This window comes from Rana temporaria, chromosome 4 (genome assembly GCF_905171775.1).
Source record: "Rana temporaria chromosome 4, aRanTem1.1, whole genome shotgun sequence".
Classification (NCBI taxonomy): Eukaryota; Metazoa; Chordata; class Amphibia; order Anura; family Ranidae; genus Rana; species Rana temporaria.
Genome location: NC_053492.1, coordinates 342,318,646 through 342,333,643, shown reverse-complemented (window position 1 = coordinate 342,333,643; position 14,998 = coordinate 342,318,646). Strand labels below are relative to the sequence as shown.

Below are 14,998 nucleotides of genomic sequence, written 5' to 3'. Positions count from 1 at the left end.
GAAGCCCACGGCAGGCAACAGCCTGTTGCACGCTACTAGCTCACACCCGTAACCGTTAATCAATAGCATACCCTACAGTCAGTACTTGAGATTGAGACGCAACTGTTCTCATGAAGATGACTATAAAAATGAGAGGCAGCACAACTGTATGCGCGATTGAAAGACAGAGGATACACCAAGACCTGTCTGCGCAGAGCTTATAACAAAAAGTTAATGCACTAGAAATAAACTCATCTATAAACCTAAAACCGAGGCTAAAACGAACACTACCAGAATCATTACCCGGTTCAATCGCCAACATGGGTCGATTCGCAAAATTTACAATAAATTTGGGTATTTACTCACCTCGGACGATAAAATAAATAAGTTTATAAATGCATCACCGGAAATTACTTTTAAGCGATCCCCATCCATCAGGGACAAAGCAATGTCAAGTCACTACACGATACAAACAATCCCTAAACCCACACAGACAGGAACATTTCCATGCGGCAAATGTAACTTTTGCCGCTATATCCTGAAAGGTACTAGCATTACCCTTCCCAACGGAGAAACACCATCACCTAAATTTCATGTGACGTGCCAGACAGTTGGAGTAATATATTTAATGAAATGTAACTGTGGGGCCTTTTACGTAGGCAAAACGAAACGTAACTTCTTTTGCAGAATAAGGGATCACGTATTAGCTGTCTCTAAAAAATGGATGGAGACACCCATCAGTCGACACATCGGGTTGTTTCACAATCACAACCGTGCGATGCTGGGATTCTATGCCTTAGCGCACATCCCTCTAAATGAAAGAGAAGGCGATGCAGACAAACGTCTCTTACAAATTGAGGCGAAATGGATCTATACGTTAAGAGCCATTCAACATCCTGGCTTAAACGAAAACATCAGCTATAAGCCCTTTCTTTAGTTCCACTAACCTATGAGACGAATGCTGTTGACTGTGTCAGGGTAGCATATTTCTGCTCTGACTTTCATATGTGTGCAGGTTTTTTGCAATCACAATACGGGTGTCATCAGACTAGCATAATAAGATACTTACGGTTTGCGCACAGTGGTCTCGGTTTGGACATCTGACTATCTGTATGCACTTTTGAAGATGGTTTTCGGCTCCACAGATTTTTGGATTTGACCTTGTTTTTGTCTTCTGTGTATCGGGTGCTAAACTGGCTTCCCCTGTTAGGTTGAACCACAACTGGTGGTTTCACACCTCGGTTCCCTTTACAGTCCTTCATTCCATTCCGTAATCTGCTGTCCCTGCATGACCACTATTCTCTTTCCCCAGTCCTTTGTTACTATCATGGACAGTTTCCAGAGAATCGAGTATTAGCCCTATTGGCAATGATATAACAGTATTGATGACACCTTTGAGTGTAGTGCTGTCAACACGCCTGAATTAGTGTTATAACACTTTCATGAGCTTCTTGGCAGCATGCTCCCAGTGTGCCATTACTTTATTTGTTATTATGGATATTGTTATTTATTATTTTCACTTATACTCTCCTTTGAGTATTCAGTATCCATGGTCCATCACAGGACTATAATTTCAGCAGAGTTGGGCAGTAGCCTGCTTTCCAATGCCTCTCCAACTATTGCTTGTAATGTGTGCTTTTTTAATGGACAAGTCGTGCGGTCTGTGGTTGCGGTGACAGCCCTCTATGCCTGGCATGCTGAGTGGTGGTAACACCGGGAGCCCATGTGCCGGGTTGGATCCCTGTCCTTGCACCTATTGGTGACCCCACCTTGGACATACAGTCCACATCCTGTGTAGTCTATTTGGGCGGTTGGGGGCCTGGACCGGCGCCGTTTCCAGCAGCGCTGAACCCGAGCGGAGGCACGGATGCCAGTCCAGGTCCGCCCCGTGACTCTGGTCATTGGTGGAGCCATGGGCACCTCCCCTCTGGGGCATCCCTGGCTCCTCCCCGTCTGACGCCGCCTGTCTGCGCGTCATATGCGTCACCACGCATGCGCAGTACAGGCGGAGCGGATGGGGGATACCCCTTTGACGCACGCCACATATCCCCGCCCATTGCTGTCAGGCACACCGCCCAACACACAGGTGGGGTGTGGTGTTAGCCTGACAGAGAGGGGTATATCAGATGCTCAGTAGCGGACATGATCAGCGTGAGCTCTGGTTGAGCTAGCAGGAGTCTTTTCTCTCCGTGGACACAGGTATACATTTTCCAACACTTTTACAAACTGAGCCTTTGATGGCTAATTTTGTTCTTTATTTTTTGATGTGCACTTATCTTCTATATTTTCTAATCTAGCTTCTAGACATATCTTGTACATCAGCGCTGCGGCTGGCTAAGCCTTCAAGCAAGCTCTGTGGCTATATAAACTAGGTAAAAATAAACCTGTTTAAAAAAAAAAAAAAACTTTTTTACCTGATGGAATTTTTTTCCAATTTAGCTATGCGCATATCTGTGCACTTTTTGTAAGCACACCCTGGCACTTTCCAGTAAGTTGTCTTTATGTGAGTATATATTTATACACATTTTTTCTTTTCCCATTTCTCTTTTTTTTTTTTCTTCTTTTTTTCTTTGTTTCCCTTCTCCTTTTCTGTCCTTTCTCTCTCTGCTTTGCAGTAAGGACAGACCAGTCTCCGACTGAAGTGCACATTTCACAACGATAACATTTTGGAATGTTCCTGATTACCTGACAGGTCCACCCTCTGTGTTCCACATCCATTAATTAGTACCAGTAAGTCAATATTGATGCTCAACCTTACAATACAGGTGCTATATGCGCACTGTTAGTCATAGTTCTGCAAAACTTGGTTCAAGTTAAATACTTTTGATTCCAGCCATGGTCCATCTTCTCCATCTCTCACTAGGTATACATTTGGGCTTTTGCTTCCTGGTTGGCTCACCATAGGGGTGAAGTGGTTTATCCCGCCAGTCAGCATCATTTACATCCAGGGGATTGGGTTGTCTCCTGGTCCATATTGACCGCACAGACTTTGTCCATTGGTTTATAATGCAATAATGTCAATGATAATTTTGTTGTATACCTTTATGGTAAAAAAATCTTTTCTCTCTATTTTTCATTCACACGCATGTTCCAGATATGAAATGTTGTTTATACGTTATTACATTGTGAATTTCTTACCTATACAGAACACCACCCACCGTGGGTTCCTGACGAAGCCCATACAGGGCGAAACTAGTTGAACCTCCAACACGAGTGGCACGAAGAAGACTACTTGCAGATACTTGCATACATAGTACTTTTTCTATCCTAACATGATTGGTTTTAGCATTTGATAAAAATATATATATTCTATTTTTGTAACAATACATCTTCCTTATTTTTGTAATCAAAAATGCTTTTTGTCTATGTGGTTCAGATGATTGGGGTTTAACCAGGCCATATATATATATATATATATATATATATATATATATATATATATATATATATATATATATATATATATATATATATATATATATATATATAATTTACTTCACGCTTCCATCATGCATCATCAAAAATCCCACATTTTATCCTGTTATGGAAAACACTTCTAATCCTTATTTATCAAGGGATTTAGATGCAGATGGTCTTTGGTCCTTAATCAGTGTTTGCTTTATATTATCTCTATATCTGTATAAATATATATATATATATACACACACACAACACAACACCTGGGATGCATATATATCCTCTACACACTAACTTTAACTGACTAGCCTGCCTGCTCTATCTACCTACAAAAAAATGACACTCTCTCTCTCCCCGTCTTCTCTCAACCACCGCAACACACTACACAAGGCCGACCTGCAGGCAGCCTTTTATAGTGTGGGGCGTGTACTAAACCCCCTGAGCCATAATTGGCCAAAGCCACCCTGGCTTTGGCCAATTATGGCTCTCCGTTTTTTGCAACCTGTGATTGGCCAAGCATATGGGTCATAGTGCATGCTTGGCCAATCATCAGCCTGCAATGCACTGCGATGACGCAGTGAATTATGGGCCGTGACAAGCCACTCAAATTTGGCACGAGCGGCCGGTAACGTTCGTATTTCGACGAACGATCGAACATACGATGTTCGATTCGAACATGAGTTTGACACGAACACGAAGCTGCAGAAGTGGTGGGCTCCCAATACGAATTGGCAAATGCAGCAGGAAGAGCACTATGGGCTTGTCTTAGTCTTCTTGGTGGCAGCAGGACACTAGTTGTGCTAGCCGCCTCACCAGCTTAAACTAAATTTAAGGGACTCACCACGTGATACTGCAGTGCTGGTTTGACTATGACCAGGATGTACATCCGAGCAGTGCCACATCATATGATAAAATGACCCCTCCTCAGCTGCGCACATGGGACACCTAGGGCTCCTAGTGGCCCGAAATTTCGCCACTCTCTGTGGTGTAATGTATGCCTGGTGTAGTATGTACAGTTGAGTTAACCTGTCTGGCAGCTTAGGGGACGCAGCTCTAACCCCCTCCAGCACCTCTTCCCACTCCGTGTCATCTATGGGGCCCACGTCTCTCTCCCACTTTAATTTGGCTGCCTGCGCTATCTTGCTGGTCCTACGTCTCCTAATGACATAGTAACAATTGGACGTGAGTCCAGTGGACTCCCTCCCAAAAATCACATCCAACACCTGTGGGGCGCTCACATCTATACCGGTCGAGCCCAGCTGGGCTCTAAGTGCGTGCCTTAGTTGCAAGTATCTAAAGTGGAGTTGCGGCGGAAGGGAAAACTCCTCCCTGAGTCTATTGTATGGTTTTGGGCCCCTGACCAACATGACCTGAGACAGATACAGTATCCCATACGAAGCCCATACCCCTGGATCAGGGACCGTATCTAACTCTGGCAGGGAGCTATTTTTCCACAGCGGGGTATGTGAATGTACGTGACTCCCTCCTTGTTTTTTAAGGCCAACGTCCCATACCTTTTGATTGTGTACTAGCATTTCTGCCCCAAATCTGGCGGTCCTGCATCCTCCATGACCTCTCCTAAAGATTGCCTGTATAGGAGTGTGGAAAGGGCTATCCGGCTTATTACATACTAGTGACCTATACCTCTGCGACTCAGACGTATTGAAATAATAGAAATGTGACAATTGCGACGCTATGTAATAATCCTGCAGATCAGGGAGATAACACCCCCCCTCTGTGTTCGGATTTTGAAGTATACGCCATGCCAGCTTATACCTGCCTGCCCCCCACACAAAAGAGTTTAAGATAGCTTCAAGTTGTTTAAAAATCTTAAGGGGTATATAGAGGGGAGCATGCCAGACCATATATAGAATTTTGGGCAATAGGATCATCTTAATCAAGTTTATTCTTCCCATCACCCCTAGTGGTAATTTCGCCCACGCCTGCGTTCTAGCTTTGACCACCGCAAATAGTGGTTCCACATTCAGAGGGACATAATCTCTAAGATTCCTTGTGACCAGTACCCCTAGGTATTTAACTTCAGCCACTCTTTGTAATGGTAAGTCATGTGACACTGCGGGGGGGGGGGGGGGTGAACTGATCCAGAGGGAGAATTTTGGACTATGACCAGGATGTACTAGGCCGCTGGTGCTTGCCAGTTCACCAGAAAGATGAGCAGCACTAGTACTGGCTCTCTGCTCCATACGAGAGCCCTGCGGTTCTTGCACCTCAACAGCAGCAGCAGAACGGGGTCAGGTACGCCTTACCTTGGCAGGGACCATAACTTCGTCGTCAGAGCCATCTGTCAGGGTGCCGCTGCTGTCTACAGGATCATATTCTGAGCCTGAATTTTACAGAGAGGTGATTTCCTCTTCACTATCTGTCATGCTCAGAAACCTGCAGGCCTCTTCACTACTGTACCTTCGATTTGACATTTTGGCCTCTAAATTTACTGGTACAGTAAAGAGCTCCTGACTGTCAGCGACTGATTCAAACGCGAACCAAAAAAACTTAGCGTTCACAGAGATCAGGTCTGACTCAAAAAACACATAACCGCAGCATTTGCAAAGTGACAGTCATCTATTGATACTGCACTTGGGTGGGCTGAGCGAAGGGGCTAAACGCAGGTGCTAGCAGGTATCTGGGCTGATCCCCCTGACACTGCGTTTTTTGCGAACCCCAACTATTGGGGACGGTAGAAAGGATGTGATCAGATATTGATCCGTTCAGACACTATACTACTATGGTGCGTGCATAGGTTTTAGCGCTACTGGCACTAATCTGACGCTGCCTGGGGCGACAGACTCTAACACTAAAACCGATATCACCCGCCGGGTGATCAGGGGGTTATATCTTTAGTTAGGTAATATACGGTGGGTACCCTGACGCTATAAAAAAAAACAATTAACTGACCAGCATCACACGTAACACTAATACGGTGATCACTGGCTACAGGGTGATCAAGAGGTTAAACCTTTATTAGGGGGGGTACCCTAAAGCGATCAGGGCCTACCACCAACTGTCCCAACGCTGATTAGTGTCACATATGATACCAGTACAGTGATCAGTTAAAAATCTGACAACTGCACTGGGTGACACAGTGACAGGGGGTGAAGGGGTTAACTGGTGGGGGGGGGTGATCGGGGGTGAAATGTGTATCTACGTGTACTGGTGTTAGTGTAGTGTTGGTGCAACTTACTGTGAGATGTTCGCTCTCCTATCTCTGGAACAAAAAGGATTCCACGAGGGGAGATGATATCACTTCCCCTGCCTGTGTTTACACTTACACAGGCAGGGGAGGATTTCAATCGGCAGAACCGATCAGCAGGTCCAGGCCTGAATATTGATCGGTTCTGGGTTGAATCCGATGGTCGCGGGGGCATGCCCCCTGGTGGCGAGAGTCCGTACGGGTATGAGATTATGTGCAGCCGAGCCATTTTGCCGCAGTAAATGTACGCGACACAGTCGGCAAGTAGTTAATAGACTCCTGTGTGTCATATTTTTTTCTTTTAATGTTTCTTCATTTCAAAATCTTTTTTCATCTCAATTCTTTGGATACAAAAGCCTCTTCTCTGATGTGTTGATTTGCAGCTGTCATTATCTCCACTGTAAATCCAAATTTAGTATCTAGCAGTTGCTAACTTGTAATCATGAAAAATTTTGGGCCAGATTCACCAAAGAGATACGACGGCGTATCTCCTGATACGCCGTCGTATCTCTGTTTCTATCTATGCGACTGATTCATAGAATCAGTTACACATAGATGTCCATAAGATCCGACAGGTGTAATTGTTTTACACTGTCGGATCTTAGGATGCAGTACCGCGGCCGCCGCTGGGGGGAGTTTGCGTCGTAAACCAGAGTTGGGTATGCAAATTAGGAGTTACGGCGATTCATGACGGATTTTCGCGTTTGCTACGTCGCCGCTAGTCTAGTTTCCTGTCGCAAAGTTAGTCGTCGTTTTAGGTGCCCTAACTTTAGTCATCAAACGTATTGCTGTCTAAAGTATGGCCGTCGTTCCCGCGTCGAAATTTAAAAAATAACGTTGTTTGCGTAAGCCGTCCGGGAATACGGAATTACGCTACGCGCGTCGCGTTCGAAAAATGACGTCACGGCGCGCAAAGCACAGCGTGAGTTAAGAAACGGAGCATGCGCAGTAGTTCCTGCGCGGGAGCGCACCTAATTTAAATGGCACACGCCCATTTAAATTGGCCCGCCTTGCGCCGGAGGCCACCGGCATAGTTTTCATCGCAAGTGCTTGGTGAATCAGGCACTTGTGATGAAAAATTGCGGCGGTGTAACGTATCTACGATACGTTATGCCGCCGCTGCCCTACGTGAATCTGCCCCTTTGTGAATAAAAAGTTATGTCATTTTCGGAATACTATATAAAAGCATGTTGTAACTATTGGAATGCCTGCCTTTACACGCACCTAAACTTTAATGGCATACCAGTCTTAGTCCGTAGGGCTTAATACTGAGTTTGCCCACCCTTTGCAGCTATAACAGCTTCAACTCTTCTGGGAAGGCTGTCCACAAGGTTTAGGAGTGTGTCTATGGGAATATTTGACCATTCTTTTAGAAGCGCATCTGTGAGTTCAGGCACTGATGTGGATGAGAAGGCCTGGCTCACAGGCTCTACTCCAAGTCATCAAAGGTGTTCACCTCAAGGTCAGGACTCTCTACAGGCCAGTCAAGTTCCTCCACCACAAACTTGCTCATCCATGTCTTTTTGGACCTTGCTTTCTGCACTGGTCTGAATAATTTGGTGGGGTTGAGCTTGGCCCTTAGTTCCAGTGAAGGGAACTCTTAAGGTGTCAACATACCAAGACATTTTGAACAATTTTGTGGGAACAGCTTGGGGATGACCCCTTTCTGTTCCAATATGAATAAGCACCAATGCACAAAACATGGTCCATCAAGACAAGGATGAGCGAGTTTAGAGTGGAGGAACTTAACTGGCCTGCACAAAGTCCTGACCTCAAACCAATAGAACAAATTTGGGATGAATTAGAGTGGAGACTGAGAGGCAGGCCTTCTTGTCCAATATCAGTGCCTGACCTCAAAAATGCACTTCTGGAAGAATGGTCAAACATTCCCATAGGCACACTCCTACACCTTATGGATAGCCTTCCCAGCAGAGTTAAGGTTGTTATAGCTGCAAAGGGTGGGCCAACTCAGTATTAACCCCTACGGACTAATACTGGTGTGCCATTAAAATTCATGTGCGAGTAAAGGCAGGCATCCCAATACTTTTGGTAATATAGTGTATTATTTGAATTAAATTACTATTTATTAAGAGCTGCATGTACACACACACACACACACACACACACACTATGCATCTAGGTTGCAAAATACCAGATAGTCGCTACTTACTGGCTTTGAAGGTAAATTTTCGGACATCTTTAGGCTTGAAGACATTTTGTTGGCACTAGAAAAGAAAAGGGCGGCATACCACCATTACTAGTTAGAAAGTTGCATTAGTCTTAAAACATAAGAAAACCTGGCATGTATGTTAAAGCAGCCCTCGACAAATCCCGGTCGCCAAGGTGACTAGAAATAGCGTCCTGGCAACTTGGCTTGGAAGGTGGGCAAAAAAAAAAAAAAAATTTTGTTCCATAGGACCCGCAGCTCGCCGCGATCCTGGGAAAAGGCAGCGAGCGGCATCTGCCGCTCGCGGCCTTTTCCCAGCATCACTGCGGGCAGGATGTTTTAGGTGAGGCCCCCACCTCCCCCGCTGCTCGATCGCGGGGGGCCCGTGATGTCCGGTAATTGAGGCCGCGGCTTTGCGGCCTTGTGAAGTCCCCAGCTCTTCCTTGTGTGAGCTGGCGCCATCTGGTGGTGGCCGTTGGTATTACAAGTTAAGCATTACAAGTTAAACCGCATCTCTAATGTCATTTTTCACTGCCATCTTCTTCCCTCTAATTAGAACCCCCAAACAATATTTTTTTTTTTATCCTAACACCCTAGAGAATAAGATGGCGATCGTTGCAATACTTTCTGTCACGCCGTATTTGCGCAGCGGTCTTACAAGCGCACTTTTTTGGGAAAAATTTAAATAAAAAAAAAGAGACAACAGTAAAGTTATCCCCATTTTTTTTTAATATTATGAAAGATAATGTTACACCGAGTAAATTCATACCCAACATGTCACGCTTCAAAATTGCGTCCGCTCGTGGAATGCTGAAAAACTTTTACCCTTTAAAATCTTCATAGGCGACGTTTAAAAAATCTACAGGTTGCATGTTTTGAGTTACAGAGGAGGTCTAGGGCTAGAATTTCTGCTCTCGCTCTACCAATCGGGGCGATACCTCACATGTGTGGTTTGAACACCGTTTACATATGCGGGCGCTGCTCACGTATGTGTTCGCTTCTGCGCGCAAGCTCATCGGGACGGGGTGCGTTTTCTGGCTCCTAACTTTTTTAGCTGGCTCCTAGATTCCAAGCAAATTTGTCAAACCCTGTGTTAAAGAGTGCCCAAAGCCACCTATTGCACACACGTTTAGGCGCATGAAGCATTTTAACGTTAATGGATTCCATTGGCCAAAATAAATTTTTAATATATATATATATATATATATATATATATATATATATATATATATATATATATATATATATATATATATTAGGGCTGGGGAAATTAAAGATGAATTCCTCGATCAATCTTTAATTTTTTTGATCGATCAAAATTCTTGACGTCACTGGACAGTGAGACTTACCCTGCTGAATGCGAGCAAACTGCACCCATTGGATTGAGGCACCTTTGCATCTTTGGAGCAGGAGGATGCATCAGGCTCGTTTTTCTGTCCTAAGCAGTTTTGTGCAGACAATTCTTTGTGTATCGGCAACATCTGTTCCGTGTGAAAGACTGTTCAGTTCTTCAGGGTATATTGTCAATAAAATGCGATCATGTCTGCTTCCAGAAAATGTAAACACTCGGGTATGTCTGCGTGATTGGCTAAAATGATGCCTACTTGCCTACGATAAAGTGACTGACAATATACTAGATACGTTTTATAATTAAAGTTAAACTAACTGTAACGGCTACCCCCTAGTAGTGAGAGGGTATCAGCCGTTGGAGACGTCCTTTTCCCTGACAAGCTGCGATATGCAAGTACAGCCGGTATCCCCATCCACGAGATCCAGAGAGAGAGTCCCCCTTTCAAGAACGAGACGAGGCTGCGTGTTGAAGGGTCAAACAAGACCGTTTTAATGGGACATTTCCCTTAGCTTATATGTGCTTACAACTGTGACAGGAAGAATGACAATCTCCGCCCCCCTTCACACAGATACTTTGAAATAATGACATCTCCTTGAATCAATCAGTCTCTAGACGTTCCGGCACCGAGATCCACTTAACATGACCTGGCCGGGCACATTTCTTTCTCAATAGAATTCAATTAACCTTTAGAACAATACACACTCACAGATCATCACGTTAGCATACACCTGGCAGGAGGCTGTTAACTGGTAATACACAACAGAGCGTCAATTAGCATTTAGCAGTGAAAAAGTCACTCTACAATTAACCCTTTGAGCTCAGTAACAAGTCATGCAGTCCTCTGTAGGCAGAATAGTTCATAGGTCCGTTACACTACTCCCCTTTTGTGGAACACTCCGGCAGACCCGGATTGATCCTTTTCGGGTCAACTTGGGGATGTCCGGTCTGCTGTTAAGGTAAAAGTTCAGTTTGCCTGGACAGTCCGTCGGCATTCCCATTGGCTTACCAGGTCGGTAGCTGATGGGGACGGTGAATAATAGAATTCAGTTCTGGAACAGTCACTTGCTTTGCTCTCTCAATGGCTCCCAAAACCTGTTGCTGATGCTCTTGGGACAGATAAGGCACCACCTGGATGCAAATCCCATTTAATCTGTTGACAATTTCCGCCTGTTTGTGCATTTCAATGTTCAAGCCACGGGACATCTCATAATACATGACATAGTGTCGTTGCATCTCTGATTTCTCGCTGGCCAACTTGTCACATTCCCATTTCAGACTGATATTGTGCCGGATTTACAGTACATGTCGGGGACGGTAGTCTTACCCGGGTCTCAGCAGCAAGCGAGTTGATTCCAGCAACGCGGGTGGTCACGGGACAAGCAGCAGCAGGTGTAGGTAAATAAGCCGAAGTCAGAGGGCCAATATCGTTGCCCAGCACAACCTCGGCAGGTAGGTTGTCCATGATACCAACTGTGGTCTTTCCTGACCCGGCTCCCCAGTCTAAGTGCACCCGGGCGGTGGGTACTCGAAATACAGCACCCCCTGCGACCCGGACGGCAACTGTGCGAGTGGACACGTTCTCTGGCTTTACCAGATGTTTTTGAATCAGAGTGATAGTAGTCCCGGAATCTCTTAAGCCTTGTGCTACTTGTCCATTCACCCGTACCTCCTGACGGTGATGCTGACGGTTATCCGGAGAGGCAGCTTGTATTGGGTCTGCCTCATACAAAATTCCCAGACATTCCTCAGGGCCCCCCTTGGTCTCCAGGCAGTGAGCCGCAGAGGGACGTGATGGAGTGCCCTCTGTGCTGGGTGTTGTGCGTCTCCAGTTGGTAGTTGTAGCTCTCAGAGGGCAATAACGAGCAATATGTCCCGTGTCGCTGCAGTAATGGCACGTCACCCTAGACGAATCCCGGGGGTAGTCGTTAGGCCCCTGAGGGCGTGGTGTGACGGTTGGAGTACGCGGTTCTACCTTCTGAGCCAGCCGTGTAGTACCCTGGCTTACTTTCCTTGTCTCCGCGTACTCATCTGCTAGCCGAGCCGCCTCGTTTAAGTTAGCGGGAGGGCAAACTCGTACCCAGTCTTGTATGTCTGCGGCCAGGTCTTGGAAGAAATGTTCCATTAGGAACAGCTGCAATACTTCCTCCCCGGTGTTGGCCTTGCACCCTTGGACCCAAAGGGATGCCACCCTTTGTAACCGGTTGGCCCATTCCATGTGGGAGTCCCCAGCCTTCTTCTTGGACTCCCGGAAGCGTCGACGGTAGGCTTCTGGAGTTGCAGCGTATCGCGTTAGCAGCGCCTTTTTAACTTGCTGGTATTGTAAAATATCCTCCGGAGCAAGAGCCCGAAAGGCTTCATTGGCTTTGCCCGACAAAATAGTGACCCATTGGTCTGGTGGTACCTGGTGTAGTGAGCACTGCCTCTCAAAGTCTGCCAAATATCCATTGATTTCCTCCTCACTTTCTACAAAAGCTTTAAATGCAGTGAACGGTATTTTCTTTCCTGTAGCAGCGGGTGGGGGGGTAGGAGCTGCAGGTGTAAGAGCGAGACAGCCCATTACCAGTTCCAGTTCTTGTCCCCTCTTAGCTTGTATCTCTTCCCTTGCTTCCCGGAACAGTTGGTTGATTAGTTCCACGGACGTTTCTGGATACAAGGATAATCTCCGCTGTACAATCCCAGTAATTACATCTTCCTCGCTGACAGGTGCAAGGAGCTCAGTTCCTTCCATGGATCCATCCATTTCGTCCAGCTCCAGCAGGTCAGCTATCAGCTCCCTCCGTGGTCTGTTGCTGGCGCTCCTACCACGACTCTCCAATAGATCTTTTAGTGTGGATCTTTTCAGCCTGGCATACTGCGACTCCATTCAGCACTTGCTCTTTGGATAAAAGGACCATCCCGCTGCTGCCAACCAATGTAACGGCTGCCCCCTAGTAGTGAGAGGGTATCAGCCGTTGGAGACGTCCTTTTCCCTGGCAAGCTGCGATATGCAAGTACAGCCGGTATCCTCATCCACGAGATCCAGAGAGAGAGAGAGTCCCCCTTTCAAGAACGAGACGAGGCTGCGTGTTGAAGGGTCAAACAAGACTGTTTTAATGGGACATTTCCCTTAGCTTATATGTGCTTACAACTGTGACAGGAACAATGACAATCTCCGCCCCCCCTTCACACAGATACTTTGAAATAATGACATCTCCTTGAATCAATCAGTCTCTAGACGTTCTGGCACCGAGATCCACTTAACATGACCTGGCCGGGCACATTCCTTTCTCAATAGAATTCAATTAACCTTTAGAACAATACACACTCACAGATCATCACGTTAGCATACACCTGGCAGGAGGCTGTTAACTGGTAATACACAACAGAGCGTCAATTAGCATTTAGCAGTGAAAAAGTCACTCTACAATTAACCCTTTGAGCTCAGTAACAAGTCATGCAGTCCTCTGTAGGCAGAATAGTTCATAGGTCCGTTACACTAACTTTCTAAGTTTTTCTTAAAGTTTAATAAGAAAAAATTACTTACGTCAGTGTTACAGTTTGAATTTAAAAACGTATTTGTGTGAACTGTGAAGTTAAGTCATGGATTGTGAAAACTAACTAGTGCCCTAATTCTATATTATATATATTTTTTTTTTTTTTCCTTTCAGGTCTATAAACACTCCTCTTCGAATATTCCTGTTAACACATGCACTGTGCAATCAGATGCTTTTACAGGCCGGAAAGAAAAATGGCAGATGCTTGTAAAAACAGGGTCATTACCCGTTGACTCGCTTTCCAGGACGACCACGAGAGAGAGGCTCCTCCCACCTAGCACAGGAAACACATGATCCACATTATTTAAAAGGCATGCACCACAGTATACCCATAACATGTACATGCAATACATAAATTTTAGGGTGGGAATAGGCGCCACCCTGGAAGATTCCTGGAAAGCGAGTTAGCAGGTAATAACTCAGTTTTCTCAAGTCATCTTCCAGGACGGCCACAAGAGAGGACCATAAAACACTACTTGATTTGGGGCGGCCTACAGCACCTTCCTCCCAAAAGGACTAATCCATGCTAGATAGCCGATCCGAACAGTAATTCTTAAAGGTTTGATAGCTGGACCAGGTGGCAGCCTTACAGATCTGGATAGGGGAAGCTCCTGCCCATGAGGTCGCTATTGCTCTTGTGGAGTAAGCTTTTAAATTAGAAGGATGTGATATAGAAGATGCGTGATAAGCTTCAAAGATCGCCAGGTTCATCCACCAAGCAATAGTGTTTTAAGCATTCTTTCCTTTGTTAGGCCCAGAAAACAGCACAAATAGACTGGACTTCTTTATCATGTGTGGGCTCATTTCAAAAATACTAAATCATAATTTGTTCCAAACTGTGGAAGTCCGAAGCCAGTATAGGAAGGACAACTGGATCCAAGGTTAGGACTATTTTGGTCGGGAAACATAATACAATAAGGCTCCACATTTGAGAGCATATGGAGCTCACAGATTCTTCTGGCTAAAACTAAAAGTTACTAGAAGCACTATTTTCAGTGTTAGAAGTCAGGTAGTAGACTACCAAAAATTAAAAAGGTTTACAGAAGCTTTTTAGTACAATTGGGAAATCCCAAGGAGGAAATCTAGAGACTTTAGGCTCAGCCTTATGACCTATAGCTGTAAAAAAAATATTTTAATTAGGGTGGGATGTGCCAAACGAATATTCACAAAATTATAGAGGGCCACAATATGCACTTTTAAAGTGCTGGGGGCAGATTAAGGTCTGCTCCTGATTGTAGAAAGTCCAGAACTGTCAGAATAATTGAACCAGATATTCATCACATTTTTTTATTCACCAACTGCAGAATCTTTTCCACACTTTGTTGTAAATCACGTTGGTTGTA

General features: G+C 45.2%; 1 protein-coding gene across 3 annotated transcripts in view; it reads right to left on the bottom strand.

Annotated features, from left to right (window-relative positions):
• LOC120937510 (interferon-induced, double-stranded RNA-activated protein kinase-like) overlaps positions 1-14,998 on the bottom strand; it is a 349,006-nt gene that overhangs the window by 191,865 nt on the left and 142,143 nt on the right. For all 3 annotated transcript variants that reach the window (XM_040350789.1, XM_040350790.1, XM_040350791.1), the window contains one exon: positions 8,775-8,829. In XM_040350789.1, the coding sequence (XP_040206723.1) occupies positions 8,775-8,829 (55 nt within the window). The remainder of the gene's footprint in view (positions 1-8,774; positions 8,830-14,998) is intronic.